Raw genomic sequence first — 20,101 nt, forward strand, 5'->3', positions numbered from 1 at the left:
TTACACTCTACACTCCTAACATCAAGATAACGTACTGCTTTACCCTATACACTCCTAACATCAAGACAACTTACTGCTTTACACCAACACTCCTAACATCAAGATAACCTACTGCTTTACAACTACACTCCGAACATTAAGATAACTTACTGCTTTAAACCTACACTCCTAACATCAAGATAACTTACTGCTTTACCCTCTACACTCCTAACATCAAGATAACTTACTGCTTTACCCTCTACACTCCTAACATCAAGATAACTTACTGCTTTACCCTCTACATTCCTAACATCAAGATAACTTACTGCTTTACACCTACACTCCTAACATCAAGATAACTTACTGATTTACCCTCTACACTCCTAACATCAAGACAACTTACTGCTTTACCCTCTACACTCCTAACATCAAGATAACTTACTGCTTTACCCTCTACACTCCTAACATCAAGATAACTTACTGCTTTACCCTCTACATTCCTAACATCAAGATAACTTACTGCTTTACACCTACACTCCTAACATCAAGATAACTTACTGATTTACCCTCTACACTCCTAACATCAAGATAACTTACTGCTTTACCCTCTACACTCCTAACATCAAGATCACTTACTGCTTTACACCTACACTCCTAACATCAAGACAACTTACTGCTTTACACCTACACTCCTAACATCAAGACAACTTACTGCTTTACACCTACACTCCTAACATCAAGATAACTTACTGCTTTACACCTACACTCCTAACATCAAGACAACTTACTGCTTTACACCAACACTCCTAACATCAAGATAACTTACTGCATTACACCTACACTCCTAACATCAAGATAACTTACTGCTTTACACTCTACACTCCTAACATCAAGATAACGTACTGCTTTACCCTATACACTCCTAACATCAAGACAACTTACTGCTTTACACCAACACTCCTAACATCAAGATAACCTACTGCTTTACAACTACACTCCGAACATTAAGATAACTTACTGCTTTAAACCTACACTCCTAACATCAAGATAACTTACTGCTTTACCCTCTACACTCCTAACATCAAGATAACTTACTGCTTTACCCTCTACACTCCTAACATCAAGATAACTTACTGCTTTACCCTCTACATTCCTAACATCAAGATAACTTACTGCTTTACACCTACACTCCTAACATCAAGATAACTTACTGATTTACCCTCTACACTCCTAACATCAAGACAACTTACTGCTTTACCCTCTACACTCCTAACATCAAGATAACTTACTGCTTTACCCTCTACACTCCTAACATCAAGATAACTTACTGCTTTACCCTCTACATTCCTAACATCAAGATAACTTACTGCTTTACACCTACACTCCTAACATCAAGATAACTTACTGATTTACCCTCTACACTCCTAACATCAAGATAACTTACTGCTTTACCCTCTACACTCCTAACATCAAGATCACTTACTGCTTTACACCTACACTCCTAACATCAAGACAACTTACTGCTTTACACCTACACTCCTAACATCAAGATAACTTACTGCTTTACACCTACACTCCTAACATCAAGACAACTTACTGCTTTACACCAACACTCCTAACATCAAGATAACTTACTGCATTACACCTACACTCCTAACATCAAGATAACTTACTGCTTTGTCCTCTACATTCCTAACATCAAGATAACTTACTGCTTTACCCTCTACACTCCTAACATCAAGATAACTTACTGCTTTACCCTCTACACTCCTAACATCAAGATAACTTACTGCTTTACACTCTACACTCCTAACATCAATATAACTTACTGCTTTACACTCTACACTCCTAACATCAAGATAACTTACTGCTTTACACCTACACTCCTAACATCATGTCACGATCGTGTGGCGGATTGACGGACCAAAATGCAGCAGTTGGAAAATAAGCCATCTTCTTTTATTTTTAAAAGATGACAAACAATAAACACGAAACACTTTAACAAAATAACAAAACGACCGTGAAGCTACAAACGTTGTGCACATACATACAGGCTACAAACGTTCTACATAGACAATTACCCACAACCAATGAGAGCCTATGGCTACCCTAAATAAGGCTCCCAATCAGAGACAACCGAAATCAGCTGTCTCTAATTGGGAACTCATTCAGGTAACCATAGACTCTCCTAGACAACTAAACATACATAGACAATACTAGAAACCTGTACTCCACACAAACCCATATACTATACACAACCCCTTTACCATAAACAACACCCAAAACCAACAAAACAAAAACATTCCCCATGTCACACCCTGACCTAACTAAAATAATAAAGAAAACCAATAATACTAAGGCCAGGGCGTGACATAACCCCCCCCTTGAGGCGCGAACTCCGGGCGCACCATACACAGTCTAGGGGAGGGTCTGGGTGGGCTTCCATCCACGGTGGCGGCTCCGGCTCTGGTCGCGGTCCCCACGTCACCACAGTACCTAAACACCTCCTAGGCTTCCTCCAAACGACCCCCCTCCACCTTAACCCCATTGCATTCAGGGGCAGTTCCGGACTAAGGGGCAGTACCAGGGTAAGAGGCAGTACCAGGGTCAGGGGCAGTACTAGGGTCAGGGGCAGTACCAGGGTAAGGGGCAGCACCAGGGTAAGGGGCAGCACCAGGGTAAGGGGCAGCACCAGGGTAAGGGGCAGCACCAGGGTAAGGGGCAGCTCCGGACTGAAGAATGGCAGCTCCGGACTGAGGGACTGCAGCTCCGGACTGAGGGACTGCAGCTCCGGACTGAGGGATGGCCCATGGCTGGCTGACGGATCTGGCTGCTCATGGCTAGCTGACGGATCTGGCTGCTCATGGCTAGCTGACGGATCTGGCTGCTCATGGCTAGCTGACGGATCTGGCTGCTCATGGCTAGCTGACGGATCTGGCTGCTCATGGCTAGCTGACGGATCTGGCTGCTCATGGCTAGCTGACGGATCTGGCTGCTCATGGCTGGCTGACGGATCTGGCTGCTCATGGCTGGCTGACGGATCTGGCTGCTCATGGCTAGCTGACGGATCTGGCTGCTCATGGCTGGCTGACGGATCTGGCTGCTCATGGCTGGCTGACGGATCTGGCTGCTCATGGCTGGCTGACTGATCTGGCTGCTCCTGTCTGGTTGGCGGCTCTGGCAGATCCTGTCTAGTTGGCGGCTCTGGCAGATCCTGTCTGACGGACGGCTCTAGCGGCTCCTGTCTGGCTGGCGGCTCTAGCGGCTCCTGTCTGGCGGACGGCTCAGTGGGCTCATGGCAGACGGGCGGCTTTGCAGGCTCATGGCAGACGGGCGGCTTTGCAGGCTCATTGCAGACGGATGGCTCAGATGGCGCTGGGGAGACGGATGGCTCAGATGGCGCTGGGGAGACGGATGGCTCAGATGGCGCTGGGGAGACGAGCAGTTCAGTCATCGCTGTGCAGACGGCAGACTCCTGCCGGCTGAGGCGCACTGTGGCCTGGTGCGTGGTGCCGGGACTGGTGGCACCGGGCTGGGGACACGCATCTCAGGGCTAGTGCGGGGAGCAGGAACAGGGCATACTGGACCCTGGGGACGCACATTAGGCCTAGTGCGTGGGGCCGGAACTGGTGGTACCGGACTGGGGACACGCATCTCAGGGCTAATGCGGGGAGCAGCAACAGGATGCACAGGACTCTGGAGACGCACAAAAGGCTTAGTGCGTGGTGCCGGAATTGGTGATACCGGGCTGGAGACACGCACCATAGGACGAGTGCGTGGAGGAGGAACAGGGCTCTGGAGACACACTGGAAGCCTGTTACGTGGTGTAGGCACTGGTGGCACTGAACTGGGGCGGGGAGGTGGCGCCGGAAATACCGGACCGTGCAGGCGTATTGGCTCCCTTGAGCATTGAGCCTGACCAACCTTACCTGGTTGAATGCTCCCCGTTGCCCGACCAGTGCGGGGAGGTGGAATAACCCGCACCGGGCTATGTAGGCGAACCGGGGACACCATGCGTAAGGCTGGTGCCATGTAAACCGGCCCGAGGAGACGCACTGGTGGCCAGATATGTAGGGCCGGCTTCATGACATCCGGCTCAATACTCAATCTAGCCCTGCCAGTGCGGGGAGGTGGAATAACCCGCACCGGGCTATGCACACGTACAGGAGACACCGTGCGCTCTACTGCGTAACACGGTGTCTGCCCGTACTCTCGCTCTCCACGGTAATTACAGGGAGTAGGCGCAGGTTTCCTACCTGACTTCGCCACTCTCCCTTTAAGCCCCCCCCAAAGAAATTTTTTGGGTTTTCCCACAGGCTTCCTACCGCTTCGTCGTGCTGCCTCCATTCGCCGGTATCCCTCCTCGCACTGCGCCAGAGAATCCCAGGCGGGCTCCGGCACTCTCCCTGGGTTGATCGCCCACCTGTCGATCTCCTCCCACGTAGTGTAACCCAGATCCTTTGTAGGTTCCTTTTCCTGCCTCCGAGCTAGCTCCTCATATCGCCGCCTCTCTGCTTTCGCTGCCTCCAGCTCAGCTTTGGGGCGGTTATATTCTCCTGGTACCTCCCGGTCTAAAATTTCCTCCCATGTCCATAAATCCTTGTATTGCTCCTGTTGCCGCTGGTCATGCCGCTTGGTCCTATGGTGGGTAATTCTGTCACGCTCGTGTGGCGGATTGACGGACCAAAATGCAGCAGTTGGAAAATAAGCCATCTTCTTTTTATTTTTAAAAGATGACAAACAATAAACACGAAACACTTTAACAAAATAACAAAACGACCGTGAAGCTACAAACGTTGTGCACATACATACAGGCTACAAACGTTCTACATAGACAATTACCCACAACCAATGAGAGCCTATGGCTACCCTAAATAAGGCTCCCAATCAGAGACAACCGAAATCAGCTGTCTCTAATTGGGAACTCATTCAGGTAACCATAGACTCTCCTAGACAACTAAACATACATAGACAATACTAGAAACTTGTACTCCACACAAACCCATATACTATACACAACCCCTTTACCATAAACAACACCCAAAACCAACAAAACAAAAACATTCCCCATGTCACACCCTGACCTAAATAAAATAATAAAGAAAACCAATAATACTAAGGCCAGGGCGTGACACATCAAGATAACTTACTGCTTTACACCTACACTCCTAACATCAAGATAACTTACTGCTTTGTCCTCTACATTCCTAACATCAAGATAACTTACTGCTTTACCCTCTACACTCCTAACATCAAGATAACTTACTGCTTTACCCTTTACACTCCTAACATCAAGATAACTTACTGCTTTACCCTCTACAATCCTAACATCAAGATAACTTACTGCTTTACCCCCCACTCCTAACATCAAGATAACTTACTGCTTTACACATACACTCCTAACATCAAGATAATTTAATGCTTTACCCTCTACACTCCTAACATCAAGATAACTTACTGCTTTACCCTTTACACTCCTAACATCAAGATAACTTACTGCTTTACCCTCTATAATCCTAACATCAAGATAACTTACTGCTTTACACCTACACTCCTAACATCAAGACAACTTACTGCTTTACACCTACACTCCTAACATCAAGATAACTTACTGCTTTACACCTACACTCCTAACATTAAGATAACTTACTGCTTTACCCTCTACACTCCTAACATCAAGATAACTTACTGCTTTACACTCTACACTCCTAACATCAATACAACTTACTGCTTTACACTCTACACTCCTAACATCAAGATAACTTACTGCTTTACACCTACACTCCTAACATCAAGATAACTTACTGCTTTACACCTACACTCCTAACATCAAGATAACTTACTGCTTTGTCCTCTACATTCCTAACATCAAGATAACTTACTGCTTTACCCTCTACACTCCTAACATCAAGATAACTTACTGCTTTACACTCTACACTCCTAACATCAAGATATCTTACTGCTTTACCCCATACACTCCTAACATCAAGATAACTTACTGCTTTACCCTTTACACTCCTAACATCAAGATAACTTACTGCTTTACCCTCTACAATCCTAACATCAAGATAACTTACTGCTTTACCCCCCACTCCTAACATCAAGATAACTTACTGCTTTACACATACACTCCTAACATCAAGATAACTTAATGCTTTACCCTCTACACTCCTAACATCAAGATAACTTACTGCTTTACCCTTTACACTCCTAACATCAAGATAACTTACTGCTTTACCCTCTACAATCCTAACATCAAGATCACTTACTGCTTTACACCTACACTCCTAACATCAAGACAACGTACTGCTTTACACCTACACTCCTAACATCAAGATAACTTACTGCTTTACACCTACACTCCTAACATCAAGACAACTTACTGCTTTACACCAACACTCCTAACATCAAGATAACTTACTGCATTACACCTACACTCCTAACATCAAGATAACTTACTGCTTTACACTCTACACTCCTAACAACAAGATAACGTACTGCTTTACCCTATACACTCCTAACATCAAGACAACTTACTGCTTTACACCAACACTCCTAACATCAAGATAACCTACTGCTTTACAACTACACTCCGAACATTAAGATAACTTACTGCTTTAAACCTACACTCCTAACATCAAGATAACTTACTGCTTTACCCTCTACACTCCTAACATCAAGATAACTTACTGCTTTACCCTCTACACTCCTAACATCAAGATAACTTACTGCTTTACCCTCTACATTCCTAACATCAAGATAACTTACTGCTTTACCCTCTACACTCCTAACATCAAGATAACTTACTGCTTTACCCTCTACACTCCTAACATCAAGATAACTTACTGCTTTACCCTCTACATTCCTAACATCAAGATAACTTACTGCTTTACACCTACACTCCTAACATCAAGATAACTTACTGATTTACCCTCTACACTCCTAACATCAAGATAACTTACTGCTTTACCCTCTACACTCCTAACATCAAGATCACTTACTGCTTTACACCTACACTCCTAACATCAAGACAACTTACTGCTTTACACCTACACTCCTAACATCAAGATAACTTACTGCTTTACACCTACACTCCTAACATCAAGACAACTTACTGCTTTACACCAACACTCCTAACATCAAGATAACTTACTGCATTACACCTACACTCCTAACATCAAGATAACTTACTGCTTTACACTCTACACTCCTAACATCAAGATAACGTACTGCTTTACCCTATACACTCCTAACATCAAGACAACTTACTGCTTTACACAAACACTCCTAACATCAAGATAACCTACTGCTTTACAACTACACTCCGAACATTAAGATAACTTACTGCTTTAAACCTACACTCCTAACATCAAGATAACTTACTGCTTTACCCTCTACACTCCTAACATCAAGATAACTTACTGCTTTACCCTCTACACTCCTAACATCAAGATAACTTACTGCTTTACCCTCTACATTCCTAACATCAAGATAACTTACTGCTTTACACCTACACTCCTAACATCAAGATAACTTACTGATTTACCCTCTACACTCCTAACATCAAGATAACTTACAGCTTTACCCTCTACACTCCTAACATCAAGATAACTTACTGCTTTACCCTCTACAATCCTAACATCAAGATAACTAACTGCTTTACCCCCCACTCCTAACATCAAGATAACTTACTGCTTTACACCTACACTCCTAACATCAAGATAACTTACTGCTTTACCCTCTACACTCCTAACATCAAGATAACTTATTGCTTTACACCTACACTCCTAACATCAAGATAACTTACTGCTTTACACTCTACACTCCTAACATCAATATAACTTACTGCTTTACACTCTACACTCCTAACATCAAGATAACGTACTGCTTTACCCTATACACTCCTAACATCAAGACAACTTACTGCTTTACACCAACACTCCTAACATCAAGATAACCTACTGCTTTACACCTACACTCCTAACATTAAGATAACTTACTGCTTTACCCTCTACACTCCTAACATCAAGATAACTTACCGCTTTACACTCTACACTCCTAACATCAATATAACTTACTGCTTTACACTCTACACTCCTAACATCAAGATAACTTACTGCTTTACACCTACACTCCTAACATCAAGATAACTTACTGCTTTACACCTACACTCCTAACATCAAGATAACTTACTGCTTTGTCCTCTACATTCCTAACATCAAGATAACTTACTGCTTTACACTCTACACTCCTAACATCAAGATAACTTACTGCTTTACCCCCTACACTCCTAACATCAAGATAACTTACTGCTTTACCCTTTACACTCCTAACATCAAGATAACTTACTGCTTTACCCTCTACAATCCTAACATCAAGATAACTTACTGCTTTACCCCCCACTCCTAACATCAAGATAACTTACTGCTTTACACATACACTCCTAACATCAAGATAATTTAATGCTTTACCCTCTACACTCCTAACATCAAGATAACTTACTGCTTTACCCTTTACACTCCTAACATCAAGATAACTTACTGCTTTACCCTCTATAATCCTAACATCAAGATAACTTACTGCTTTACACCTACACTCCTAACATCAAGACAACTTACTGCTTTACACCTACACTCCTAACATCAAGATAACTTACTGCTTTACACCTACACTCCTAACATTAAGATAACTTACTGCTTTACCCTCTACACTCCTAACATCAAGATAACTTACTGCTTTACACTCTACACTCCTAACATCAGTACAACTTACTGCTTTACACTCTACACTCCTAACATCAAGATAACTTACTGCTTTACACCTACACTCCTAACATCAAGATAACTTACTGCTTTACACCTACACTCCTAACATCAAGATAACTTACTGCTTTGTCCTCTACATTCCTAACATCAAGATAACTTACTGCTTTACCCTCTACACTTCTAACATCAAGATAACTTACTGCTTTACACTCTACACTCCTAACATCAAGATATCTTACTGCTTTACCCCATACACTCCTAACATCAAGATAACTTACTGCTTTACCCTTTACACTCCTAACATCAAGATAACTTACTGCTTTACCCTCTACAATCCTAACATCAAGATAACTTACTGCTTTACCCCCCACTCCTAACATCAAGATAACTTACTGCTTTACACATACACTCCTAACATCAAGATAACTTAATGCTTTACCCTCTACACTCCTAACATCAAGATAACTTACTGCTTTACCCTTTACACTCCTAACATCAAGATAACTTACTGCTTTACCCTCTACAATCCTAACATCAAGATCACTTACTGCTTTACACCTACACTCCTAACATCAAGACAACTTACTGCTTTACACCTACACTCCTAACATCAAGATAACTTACTGCTTTACACCTACACTCCTAACATCAAGACAACTTACTGCTTTACACCTACACTCCTAACATCAAGATAACTTACTGCATTACACCTACACTCCTAACATCAAGATAACTTACTGCTTTACACTCTACACTCCTAACATCAAGATAATGTACTGCTTTACCCTATACACTCCTAACATCAAGACAACTTACTGCTTTACACCAACACTCCTAACATCAAGATAACCTACTGCTTTACAACTACACTCCGAACATTAAGATAACTTACTGCTTTAAACCTACACTCCTGACATCAAGATAACTTACTGCTTTACCCTCTACACTCCTAACATCAAGATAACTTACTGCTTTACCCTCTACACTCCTAACATCAAGATAACTTACTGATTTACCCTCTACATTCCTAACATCAAGACAACTTACTGCTTTACCCTCTACACTCCTAACATCAAGATAACTTACTGCTTTACCCTCTACACTCCTAACATCAAGATAACTTACTGCTTTACCCTCTACATTCCTAACATCAAGATAACTTACTGCTTTACACCTACACTCCTAACATCAAGATAACTTACTGATTTACCCTCTACACTCCTAACATCAAGATAACTTACTGCTTTACCCTCTACACTCCTAACATCAAGATCACTTACTGCTTTACACCTACACTCGTAACATCAAGACAACTTACTGCTTTACACCAACACTCCTAACATCAAGATAACTTACTGCATTACACCTACACTCCTAACATCAAGATAACTTACTGCTTTACACTCTACACTCCTAACATCAAGATAACGTACTGCTTTACCCTATACACTCCTAACATCAAGACAACTTACTGCTTTACACCAACACTCCTAACATCAAGATAACCTACTGCTTTACAACTACACTCCGAACATTAAGATAACTTACTGCTTTAAACCTACACTCCTAACATCAAGATAACTTACTGCTTTACCCTCTACACTCCTAACATCAAGATAACTTACTGCTTTACCCTCTACACTCCTAACATCAAGATAACTTACTGCTTTACCCTCTACATTCCTAACATCAAGATAACTTACTGCTTTACACCTACACTCCTAACATCAAGATAACTTACTGATTTACCCTCTACACTCCTAACATCAAGACAACTTACTGCTTTACCCTTTACACTCCTAACATCAAGATAACTTACTGCTTTACCCTCTACACTCCTAACATCAAGATAACTTACTGCTTTACCCTCTACATTCCTAACATCAAGATAACTTACTGCTTTACACCTACACTCCTAACATCAAGATAACTTACTGATTTACCCTCTACACTCCTAACATCAAGATAACTTACTGCTTTACCCTCTACACTCCTAACATCAAGATAACTTACTGCTTTACCCTCTACACTCCTAACATCAAGATAACTTACTGCTTTACCCCTACACTCCTAACATCAAGATAACTTACTGCTTTACCCTCTACATTCCTAACATCAAGATAACTTACTACTTTACACCTACATTCCTAACATCAAGATAACTTACTGCTTTACACCTACACTCCTAACATCAAGATAACTTACTGCTTTACCCTCTACACTCCTAACATCAAGATAACTTACTGCTTTACATCTACACTCCTAACATCAAGATAACTTACTGCTTTACACTCTACACTCCTAACATCAAGATAACTTACTGCTTTACACCTACACTCCTAACATCAAGATAACTTACTGCTTTACACCTACACTCCTAACATCAAGATAACTTACTGCTTTGTCCTCTACATTCCTAACATCAAGATAACTTACTGCTTTACACTCTACACTCCTAACATCAAGATAACTTACTGCTTTACCCCCTACACTCCTAACATCAAGATAACTTACTGCTTTACCCTTTACACTCCTAACATCAAGATAACTTACTGCTTTACCCTCTACAATCCTAACATCAAGATAACTTACTGCTTTACCCCCCACTCCTAACATCAAGATAACTTACTGCTTTACACATACACTCCTAACATCAAGATAATTTAATGCTTTACCCTCTACACTCCTAACATCAAGATAACTTACTGCTTTACCCTTTACACTCCTAACATCAAGATAACTTACTGCTTTACCCTCTATAATCCTAACATCAAGATAACTTACTGCTTTACACCTACACTCCTAACATCAAGACAACTTACTGCTTTACACCTACACTCCTAACATCAAGATAACTTACTGCTTTACACCTACACTCCTAACATTAAGATAACTTACTGCTTTACCCTCTACACTCCTAACATCAAGATAACTTACTGCTTTACACTCTACACTCCTAACATCAGTACAACTTACTGCTTTACACTCTACACTCCTAACATCAAGATAACTTACTGCTTTACACCTACACTCCTAACATCAAGATAACTTACTGCTTTACACCTACACTCCTAACATCAAGATAACTTACTGCTTTGTCCTCTACATTCCTAACATCAAGATAACTTACTGCTTTACCCTCTACACTTCTAACATCAAGATAACTTACTGCTTTACACTCTACACTCCTAACATCAAGATATCTTACTGCTTTACCCCATACACTCCTAACATCAAGATAACTTACTGCTTTACCCTTTACACTCCTAACATCAAGATAACTTACTGCTTTACCCTCTACAATCCTAACATCAAGATAACTTACTGCTTTACCCCCCACTCCTAACATCAAGATAACTTACTGCTTTACACATACACTCCTAACATCAAGATAACTTAATGCTTTACCCTCTACACTCCTAACATCAAGATAACTTACTGCTTTACCCTTTACACTCCTAACATCAAGATAACTTACTGCTTTACCCTCTACAATCCTAACATCAAGATCACTTACTGCTTTACACCTACACTCCTAACATCAAGACAACTTACTGCTTTACACCTACACTCCTAACATCAAGATAACTTACTGCTTTACACCTACACTCCTAACATCAAGACAACTTACTGCTTTACACCAACACTCCTAACATCAAGATAACTTACTGCATTACACCTACACTCCTAACATCAAGATAACTTACTGCTTTACACTCTACACTCCTAACATCAAGATAATGTACTGCTTTACCCTATACACTCCTAACATCAAGACAACTTACTGCTTTACACCAACACTCCTAACATCAAGATAACCTACTGCTTTACAACTACACTCCGAACATTAAGATAACTTACTGCTTTAAACCTACACTCCTGACATCAAGATAACTTACTGCTTTACCCTCTACACTCCTAACATCAAGATAACTTACTGCTTTACCCTCTACACTCCTAACATCAAGATAACTTACTGATTTACCCTCTACATTCCTAACATCAAGACAACTTACTGCTTTACCCTCTACACTCCTAACATCAAGATAACTTACTGCTTTACCCTCTACACTCCTAACATCAAGATAACTTACTGCTTTACCCTCTACATTCCTAACATCAAGATAACTTACTGCTTTACACCTACACTCCTAACATCAAGATAACTTACTGATTTACCCTCTACACTCCTAACATCAAGATAACTTACTGCTTTACCCTCTACACTCCTAACATCAAGATCACTTACTGCTTTACACCTACACTCCTAACATCAAGACAACTTACTGCTTTACACCAACACTCCTAACATCAAGATAACTTACTGCATTACACCTACACTCCTAACATCAAGATAACTTACTGCTTTACACTCTACACTCCTAACATCAAGATAACGTACTGCTTTACCCTATACACTCCTAACATCAAGACAACTTACTGCTTTACACCAACACTCCTAACATCAAGATAACCTACTGCTTTACAACTACACTCCGAACATTAAGATAACTTACTGCTTTAAACCTACACTCCTAACATCAAGATAACTTACTGCTTTACCCTCTACACTCCTAACATCAAGATAACTTACTGCTTTACCCTCTACACTCCTAACATCAAGATAACTTACTGCTTTACCCTCTACATTCCTAACATCAAGATAACTTACTGCTTTACACCTACACTCCTAACATCAAGATAACTTACTGATTTACCCTCTACACTCCTAACATCAAGACAACTTACTGCTTTACCCTTTACACTCCTAACATCAAGATAACTTACTGCTTTACCCTCTACACTCCTAACATCAAGATAACTTACTGCTTTACCCTCTACATTCCTAACATCAAGATAACTTACTGCTTTACACCTACACTCCTAACATCAAGATAACTTACTGATTTACCCTCTACACTCCTAACATCAAGATAACTTACTGCTTTACCCTCTACACTCCTAACATCAAGATAACTTACTGCTTTACCCTCTACACTCCTAACATCAAGATAACTTACTGCTTTACCCCTACACTCCTAACATCAAGATAACTTACTGCTTTACCCTCTACATTCCTAACATCAAGATAACTTACTACTTTACACCTACATTCCTAACATCAAGATAACTTACTGCTTTACACCTACACTCCTAACATCAAGATAACTTACTGCTTTACCCTCTACACTCCTAACATCAAGATAACTTACTGCTTTACATCTACACTCCTAACATCAAGATAACTTACTGCTTTACACTCTACACTCCTAACATCAAGATAACTTACTGCTTTACACCTACACTCCTAACATCAAGATAACTTATTGCTTTACACCTACACTCCTAACATCAAGATAACTTACTGCTTTACACTCTACACTCCTAACATCAATATAACTTACTGCTTTACACTCTACACTCCTAACATCAAGATAACTTACTGCTTTACACCTACACTCCTAACATCAAGATAACTTACTGCTTTACACCTACACTCCTAACATCAAGATAACTTACTGCTTTACCCTCTACACTCCTAACATCAAGATAACTTACTAATTTACACCTACACTCCTAACATCAAGTTAACTTACTGCTTTACACCTACACTCCTAACATCAAGATAACTTACTGCTTTACACTCTACTCTCCTAACATCAAGATAACTTACTGCTTTGTCCTCTACATTCCTAACATCAAGATAACTTACTGCTTTGTCCTCTACATTCCTAACATCAAGATAACTTACTGCTTTACACTCTACACTCCTAACATCAAGATAACTTACTGCTTTACCCCCTACATTCCTAACATCAAGATAACTTACTGCTTTACACATACACTCCTAACATCAAGATAACTTAATGCTTTACCCTCTACACTCCTAACATCAAGATAACTTACTGCTTTACCCTTTACACTCCTAACATCAAGATAACTTACTGCTTTACCCTCTACAATCCTAACATCAAGATAACTTACTGCTTTATCCCCCACTCCTAACATCAAGATAACTTACTGCTTTATCCCCCACTCCTAACATCAAGAAAACTTACTGCTTTACACCTACACTCCTAACATCAAGATAACTTACTGCTTTACCCTCTACACTCCTAACATCAAGATAACTTACTGCTTTACACCTACACTCCTAACATCAAGATAACTTACTGCTTTACACATACACTCCTAACATCAAGATAACTTACTGCTTTACCCCCCACTCCTAACATCAAGATAACTTACTGCTTTACCCCCCACTCCTAACATCAAGATAACTTACTGCTTTACACCTACACTCCTAACATCAAGATAACTTACTGCTTTACCCTCTACATTCCTAACATCAAGATAACTTACTACTTTACACCTACATTCCTAACATCAAGATAACTTACTGCTTTACACCTACACTCCTAACATCAAGATAACTTACTGCTTTACCCTCTACACTCCTAACATCAAGATAACTTACTGCTTTACATCTACACTCCTAACATCAAGATAACTTACTGCTTTACACTCTACACTCCTAACATCAAGATAACTTACTGCTTTACACCTACACTCCTAACATCAAGATAACTTATTGCTTTACACCTACACTCCTAACATCAAGATAACTTACTGCTTTACACTCTACACTCCTAACATCAATATAACTTACTGCTTTACACTCTACACTCCTAACATCAAGATAACTTACTGCTTTACACCTACACTCCTAACATCAAGATAACTTACTGCTTTACACCTACACTCCTAACATCAAGATAACTTACTGCTTTACCCTCTACACTCCTAACATCAAGATAACTTACTAATTTACACCTACACTCCTAACATCAAGTTAACTTACTGCTTTACACCTACACTCCTAACATCAAGATAACTTACTGCTTTACACTCTACACTCCTAACATCAAGATAACTTACTGCTTTGTCCTCTACATTCCTAACATCAAGATAACTTACTGCTTTGTCCTCTACATTCCTAACATCAAGATAACTTACTGCTTTACACTCTACACTCCTAACATCAAGATAACTTACTGCTTTACCCCCTACATTCCTAACATCAAGATAACTTACTGCTTTACACATACACTCCTAACATCAAGATAACTTAATGCTTTACCCTCTACACTCCTAACATCAAGATAACTTACTGCTTTACCCTTTACACTCCTAACATCAAGATAACTTACTGCTTTACCCTCTACAATCCTAACATCAAGATAACTTACTGCTTTATCCCCCACTCCTAACATCAAGATAACTTACTGCTTTATCCCCCACTCCTAACATCAAGATAACTTACTGCTTTACACCTACACTCCTAACATCAAGATAACTTACTGCTTTACCCTCTACACTCCTAACATCAAGATAACTTACTGCTTTACACCTACACTCCTAACATCAAGATAACTTACTGCTTTACACATACACTCCTAACATCAAGATAACTTACTGCTTTACCCCCCACTCCTAACATCAAGATAACTTACTGCTTTACACCTACACTCCTAACATCAAGATAACTTACTGCTTTACCCTCTACACTCCTAACATCAAGACAACTTACTGCTTTACCCTCTACACTCCTAACATCAAGATAACTTACTGCTTTACACTCTACATTCCTAACATCAAGATAACTTACTGCTTTACACTCTACACTCCTAACATTAAGATAACTTACTGCTTTACACTCTACACTCCTAACATCAAGATAACTTACTGCTTTATCCTCTACATTCCTAACATCAAGATAACTTACTGCTTTACACCTACACTCCTAACATCAAGATAACTTACTGCTTTACCCTTTAAAAATGAAAGCTTGGCTCCGTATATACCAACATTTGCTGCTTTCATCGGGGTTTCAGCTCTCCCTCTGACATGGGGCCAACCAACTGCAGTGTATTCCAAACCAGGTGAATCGCCTGAAGGGCTGTTCCTACTGACAAATTAAATGTACTTTCTATACAGTTTGTCTGTCTATAACACCGTGTAAAACCTGTCTGTGCCCAGGTGAGCCGGTTGCTGATGCTCGGCGGTGCCAACGTGAACTACCGGACGGAGGTGTTGAACAATGCCCCAGTGCTGTGTGTGCATGCCTTCCTGGGTTACATAGACATGGTGGGGCTCCTGTTGGAGTATGGGGCCTCTGTAGACCAGCCTTCAGAGAGCGGTCTCACCCCACTGGGCTATGCTGCCTCCGGGGGACACATGGCTATAGTCACTACACTGTGTCTAAGGAGAGCCAAGGTGAGAGGGGAAGAGGAGGGAGAGAGGGGAAAGGGAAGAGGCGGGAGAGAGAGAGGGGAAAGAAGAGAGAGAGGGGAGAGGAGGAAGAGAGAGGAGAGAGAGAGGGGCAGGGAAGAGAGAGAAGGGAGTAGAAGGAGAGAGGGGAAGGGGGGAGAGAGAGAGAGGGGGAAGAGAGAGGAGGAGAGGGAAGAGAGAGGGGGAGAGGGATGGTGAAGAGAAGAGAGAGGGGGGAGTGGAAGGAGGGGGAGGTAAGTGGGAGAGATGAGGGGGAGGGAAGAGAGAGAGAGAAGAGAGAGGGGGAGGGAAGAAAGAGAGGAGAGAGAGGGGCAGGGAAGAGAGAGAGAGAGAGGGGAGAGAGGGGGGGTAGGGAAGAGAGAGGGGGGTCGGGAAGAGAGAGAGAGGGGAGAGGAGGGAGAGAGGGGTAGGGAAGAGAGGAGGGAGAGAGGGTAGAGGAACGAGAGGGAAGGGAAGAGGGGAAGTGGAGGGAGACAGATGAGAGAGGGGGAGGAAACAAAGAGAGAGGAGGAAGAGGAAGGGAAGATGGAAAGAGGAGAGAGGGAGAGAGGGGAAGGGGAGAGGAGGGTGAGGGGGAGGGAAGATGGAGATGATGAGGGAGAGAGGAGAGGGAGGGGAGAGGGTGAGGGGGAGGAGAAAGGAGGGGGAGGGGGAGGGAAGATGGAAGATGGAGAGGAGGGCGAGAGGAGAGGGAGGGGGGAGGGGAGAGGAGGGAGATAGGGGGGGGAGGGTAGAGGGAAGAGAGAGATGGGAGAGGGAAGAGAGAGGGGGAGGGGAAAGAGAGAGGGGGAGTGGAGGAAGAGAGGGGAAGAGAGCGAGAGATGAGAGGGAGGAGAGAGAGGAGAGAGGAGAAAGAGAGGGGGGAGGGAAGAGAGAGAGGAGAGAGGGAAGAGAGAGAGGGGGAGTGAAGAGAGAGAGGGGGAGGGAAGAGAGAGGGGGGGAGGGAAGAGAGTGAGAGAGGAGTGGAGGGAGAGAGGGGGGAGGGAAGAGAGAGGGGGAGAGGCGGGACAGAGAGGGAGAAAGAGGGAGAGGGGGAAGAGTGAGGGGGGAGTGGAGGGAGAGAGGGGAAGGGAAGAGAGAGATAGGAGAGGAGGGAGAGAGGGGGAAGAGATTAGAGAGAGAAGAGAGGAGGGGGAGAGGGAGAGAAGAGAGAGACAGTGGAGAGGAGGGAGGGAAGAGAGAGAGAGAAGAGAGAGATAGGGGAGAGGATGAGGGAAGAGAGAGAGAAGAGGACAGTTTGTTTGTAGATTAACCTCTATCTATCTTAATCTTCATCTATCATCTGAGGACGAATGGGGATATACCAACTTTATGTGTGCTTCTGTATGTGTGTGTCCGTCAACAGGTGGACCACCTAGATAATAATGGTCAGTGTGCCGTGGTGCATGCAGCTCTCAGGGGCCAGATGGATGTGGTCAAGTTCCTCATCCAGTGGGACTGGGCCATGGGACAACCACAACAACAAGGAGCCTTCTGCAAGAGCCACGCTGTCCAGCAAGCCCTCATCGCTGCAGCTAGCATGGGATACACAGAGGTAGGCCTTTCCTCGCTGAGAATCTCCTGACCTGGGGATGCTGTAGCTTCATCATTTCTCCTCTGCTCATCTCCTGCTATTAGCATAATGCTTGACACCAACCTTACTTACTCAGCTGAAAGTTTTCTACAGCTAGGATTTTAGTATGTGATTTTTTTGATTTTTTTCCCGTAATTTCCCTGCAGTGTGTGGACTGTTTATCCCTCTGAGATACTACCAGTATTGTATGCCGCTCACAATAACAAGTGATTTTTCAGTTTTTTTTTTTTTTGGAAGTGTAAAATGTATCATTATTTCAACCAGATTGTGTCCTACCTGCTGGACCTGCCAGAGAAGGATGGTAAGGATGAGAAGGATGAGAAGGATGAGGAGAAGGTGGAACGAGCTCAGATTAACAACATTGACACCCTGTGGGGAGAGACAGGTACTACAGCTACAGCTTCTCATCCTGTGCTTGTTAAAAAGGTCTTCAGATATAGTCCGCAGCCTTGTGGAGGTTTGGGCCTAGGTCAAGCGTTAACCGGCGATAGCCAACACCCGCATAAATTATGTTTTGGTGCTGTTAGAGGTGAAACTGTCAAATCGGTGAGCAGCTGCTCTTTTGATCATTGTCATGAAGCCACATCCGTCTCACTAGCCTTAGAAGTTCAGAAAGAGAAAGTGTAGGCTATATAGAAATAATGACTCAAATTGAAAATCATTAAACAAAATAATGAGGATTTCTATCAGCCTAATGGAGGTGAAGATCACATCTCACATGCCAGTGTTCAAACAAGGCTGCATGGGATTTCTGTTAACGTGACTCCATTTAGCCAATGTCCGCTTTCGGTATAATGCTAGGAGCCGCTGGTGGATTTGACGGCTCTAATGTAGTTCCTCCTCCGCCACCGTCAAAACAACTGCTATGCCGATGTCAGCTAAAGCAGATCTCATTGAATCTGACAGTGCTGCTTCCTTAGGGGGAATCATTATGCCTCAGTGGCTTTAGGTTTGACACTTGAATTGTAAGCCGATGCTTAGTCTGGGCTTAAGCTGAGATGTGGATGGATGTCATGATTGCTTAGACATACTGTAGGAAGGGATGCTTGCTGTACTTGTTTACCATAAGAGTTTAGATCACTACAGAGAGAGAGAATCATAGTGAAGAAGGCCCACATACACTATATATAAAGCAGTATGTGGACACCCTTTAAAATTAGTGGATTTGGTTATTCAACCATTTCCGTTGCTGACAGGTGTATAGAATTGAGCGCACAGTCGTGCAATCTCCATAGACAAACATTGGCAGTAGAATGGCCTTACTGTAGAACTCAGTGGCTTTCAACCTGGCACCGTCATAGGATGACACCTTTCCAACAAGTCAGTTTGTCAAATTTCTGCCCTGCTAGGGCTGCCCCGTGAATTGTAAGTGCTGTTATTGTGAAGTGAAAACGTCTAGGAGCAACAACGGAAGTGGTAAGCCACACAAGCTCACAGAACTGGCCCGTCGAGTGCTGAAGCCCGTCGAGTGCTGAAGCCCGTCTGTCCTCGG

General features: G+C 42.4%; 1 protein-coding gene across 5 annotated transcripts in view; it reads left to right on the forward strand.

Moving 5' to 3' along the window:
• LOC129863576 (protein TANC2-like) overlaps window positions 1-20,101 on the forward strand; it is a 589,624-nt gene that overhangs the window by 545,324 nt on the left and 24,199 nt on the right. For all 5 annotated transcript variants that reach the window (XM_055935646.1, XM_055935654.1, XM_055935661.1 and 2 more), the window contains 3 exons: window positions 16,785-17,021; window positions 18,382-18,570; window positions 18,874-18,994. In XM_055935646.1, coding sequence (XP_055791621.1) covers window positions 16,785-17,021; window positions 18,382-18,570; window positions 18,874-18,994 — 547 coding nt within the window. The remainder of the gene's footprint in view (window positions 1-16,784; window positions 17,022-18,381; window positions 18,571-18,873; window positions 18,995-20,101) is intronic.

Source organism: Salvelinus fontinalis, chromosome 1 (assembly GCF_029448725.1).
Source record: "Salvelinus fontinalis isolate EN_2023a chromosome 1, ASM2944872v1, whole genome shotgun sequence".
NCBI lineage: Eukaryota > Metazoa > Chordata > Actinopteri > Salmoniformes > Salmonidae > Salvelinus > Salvelinus fontinalis.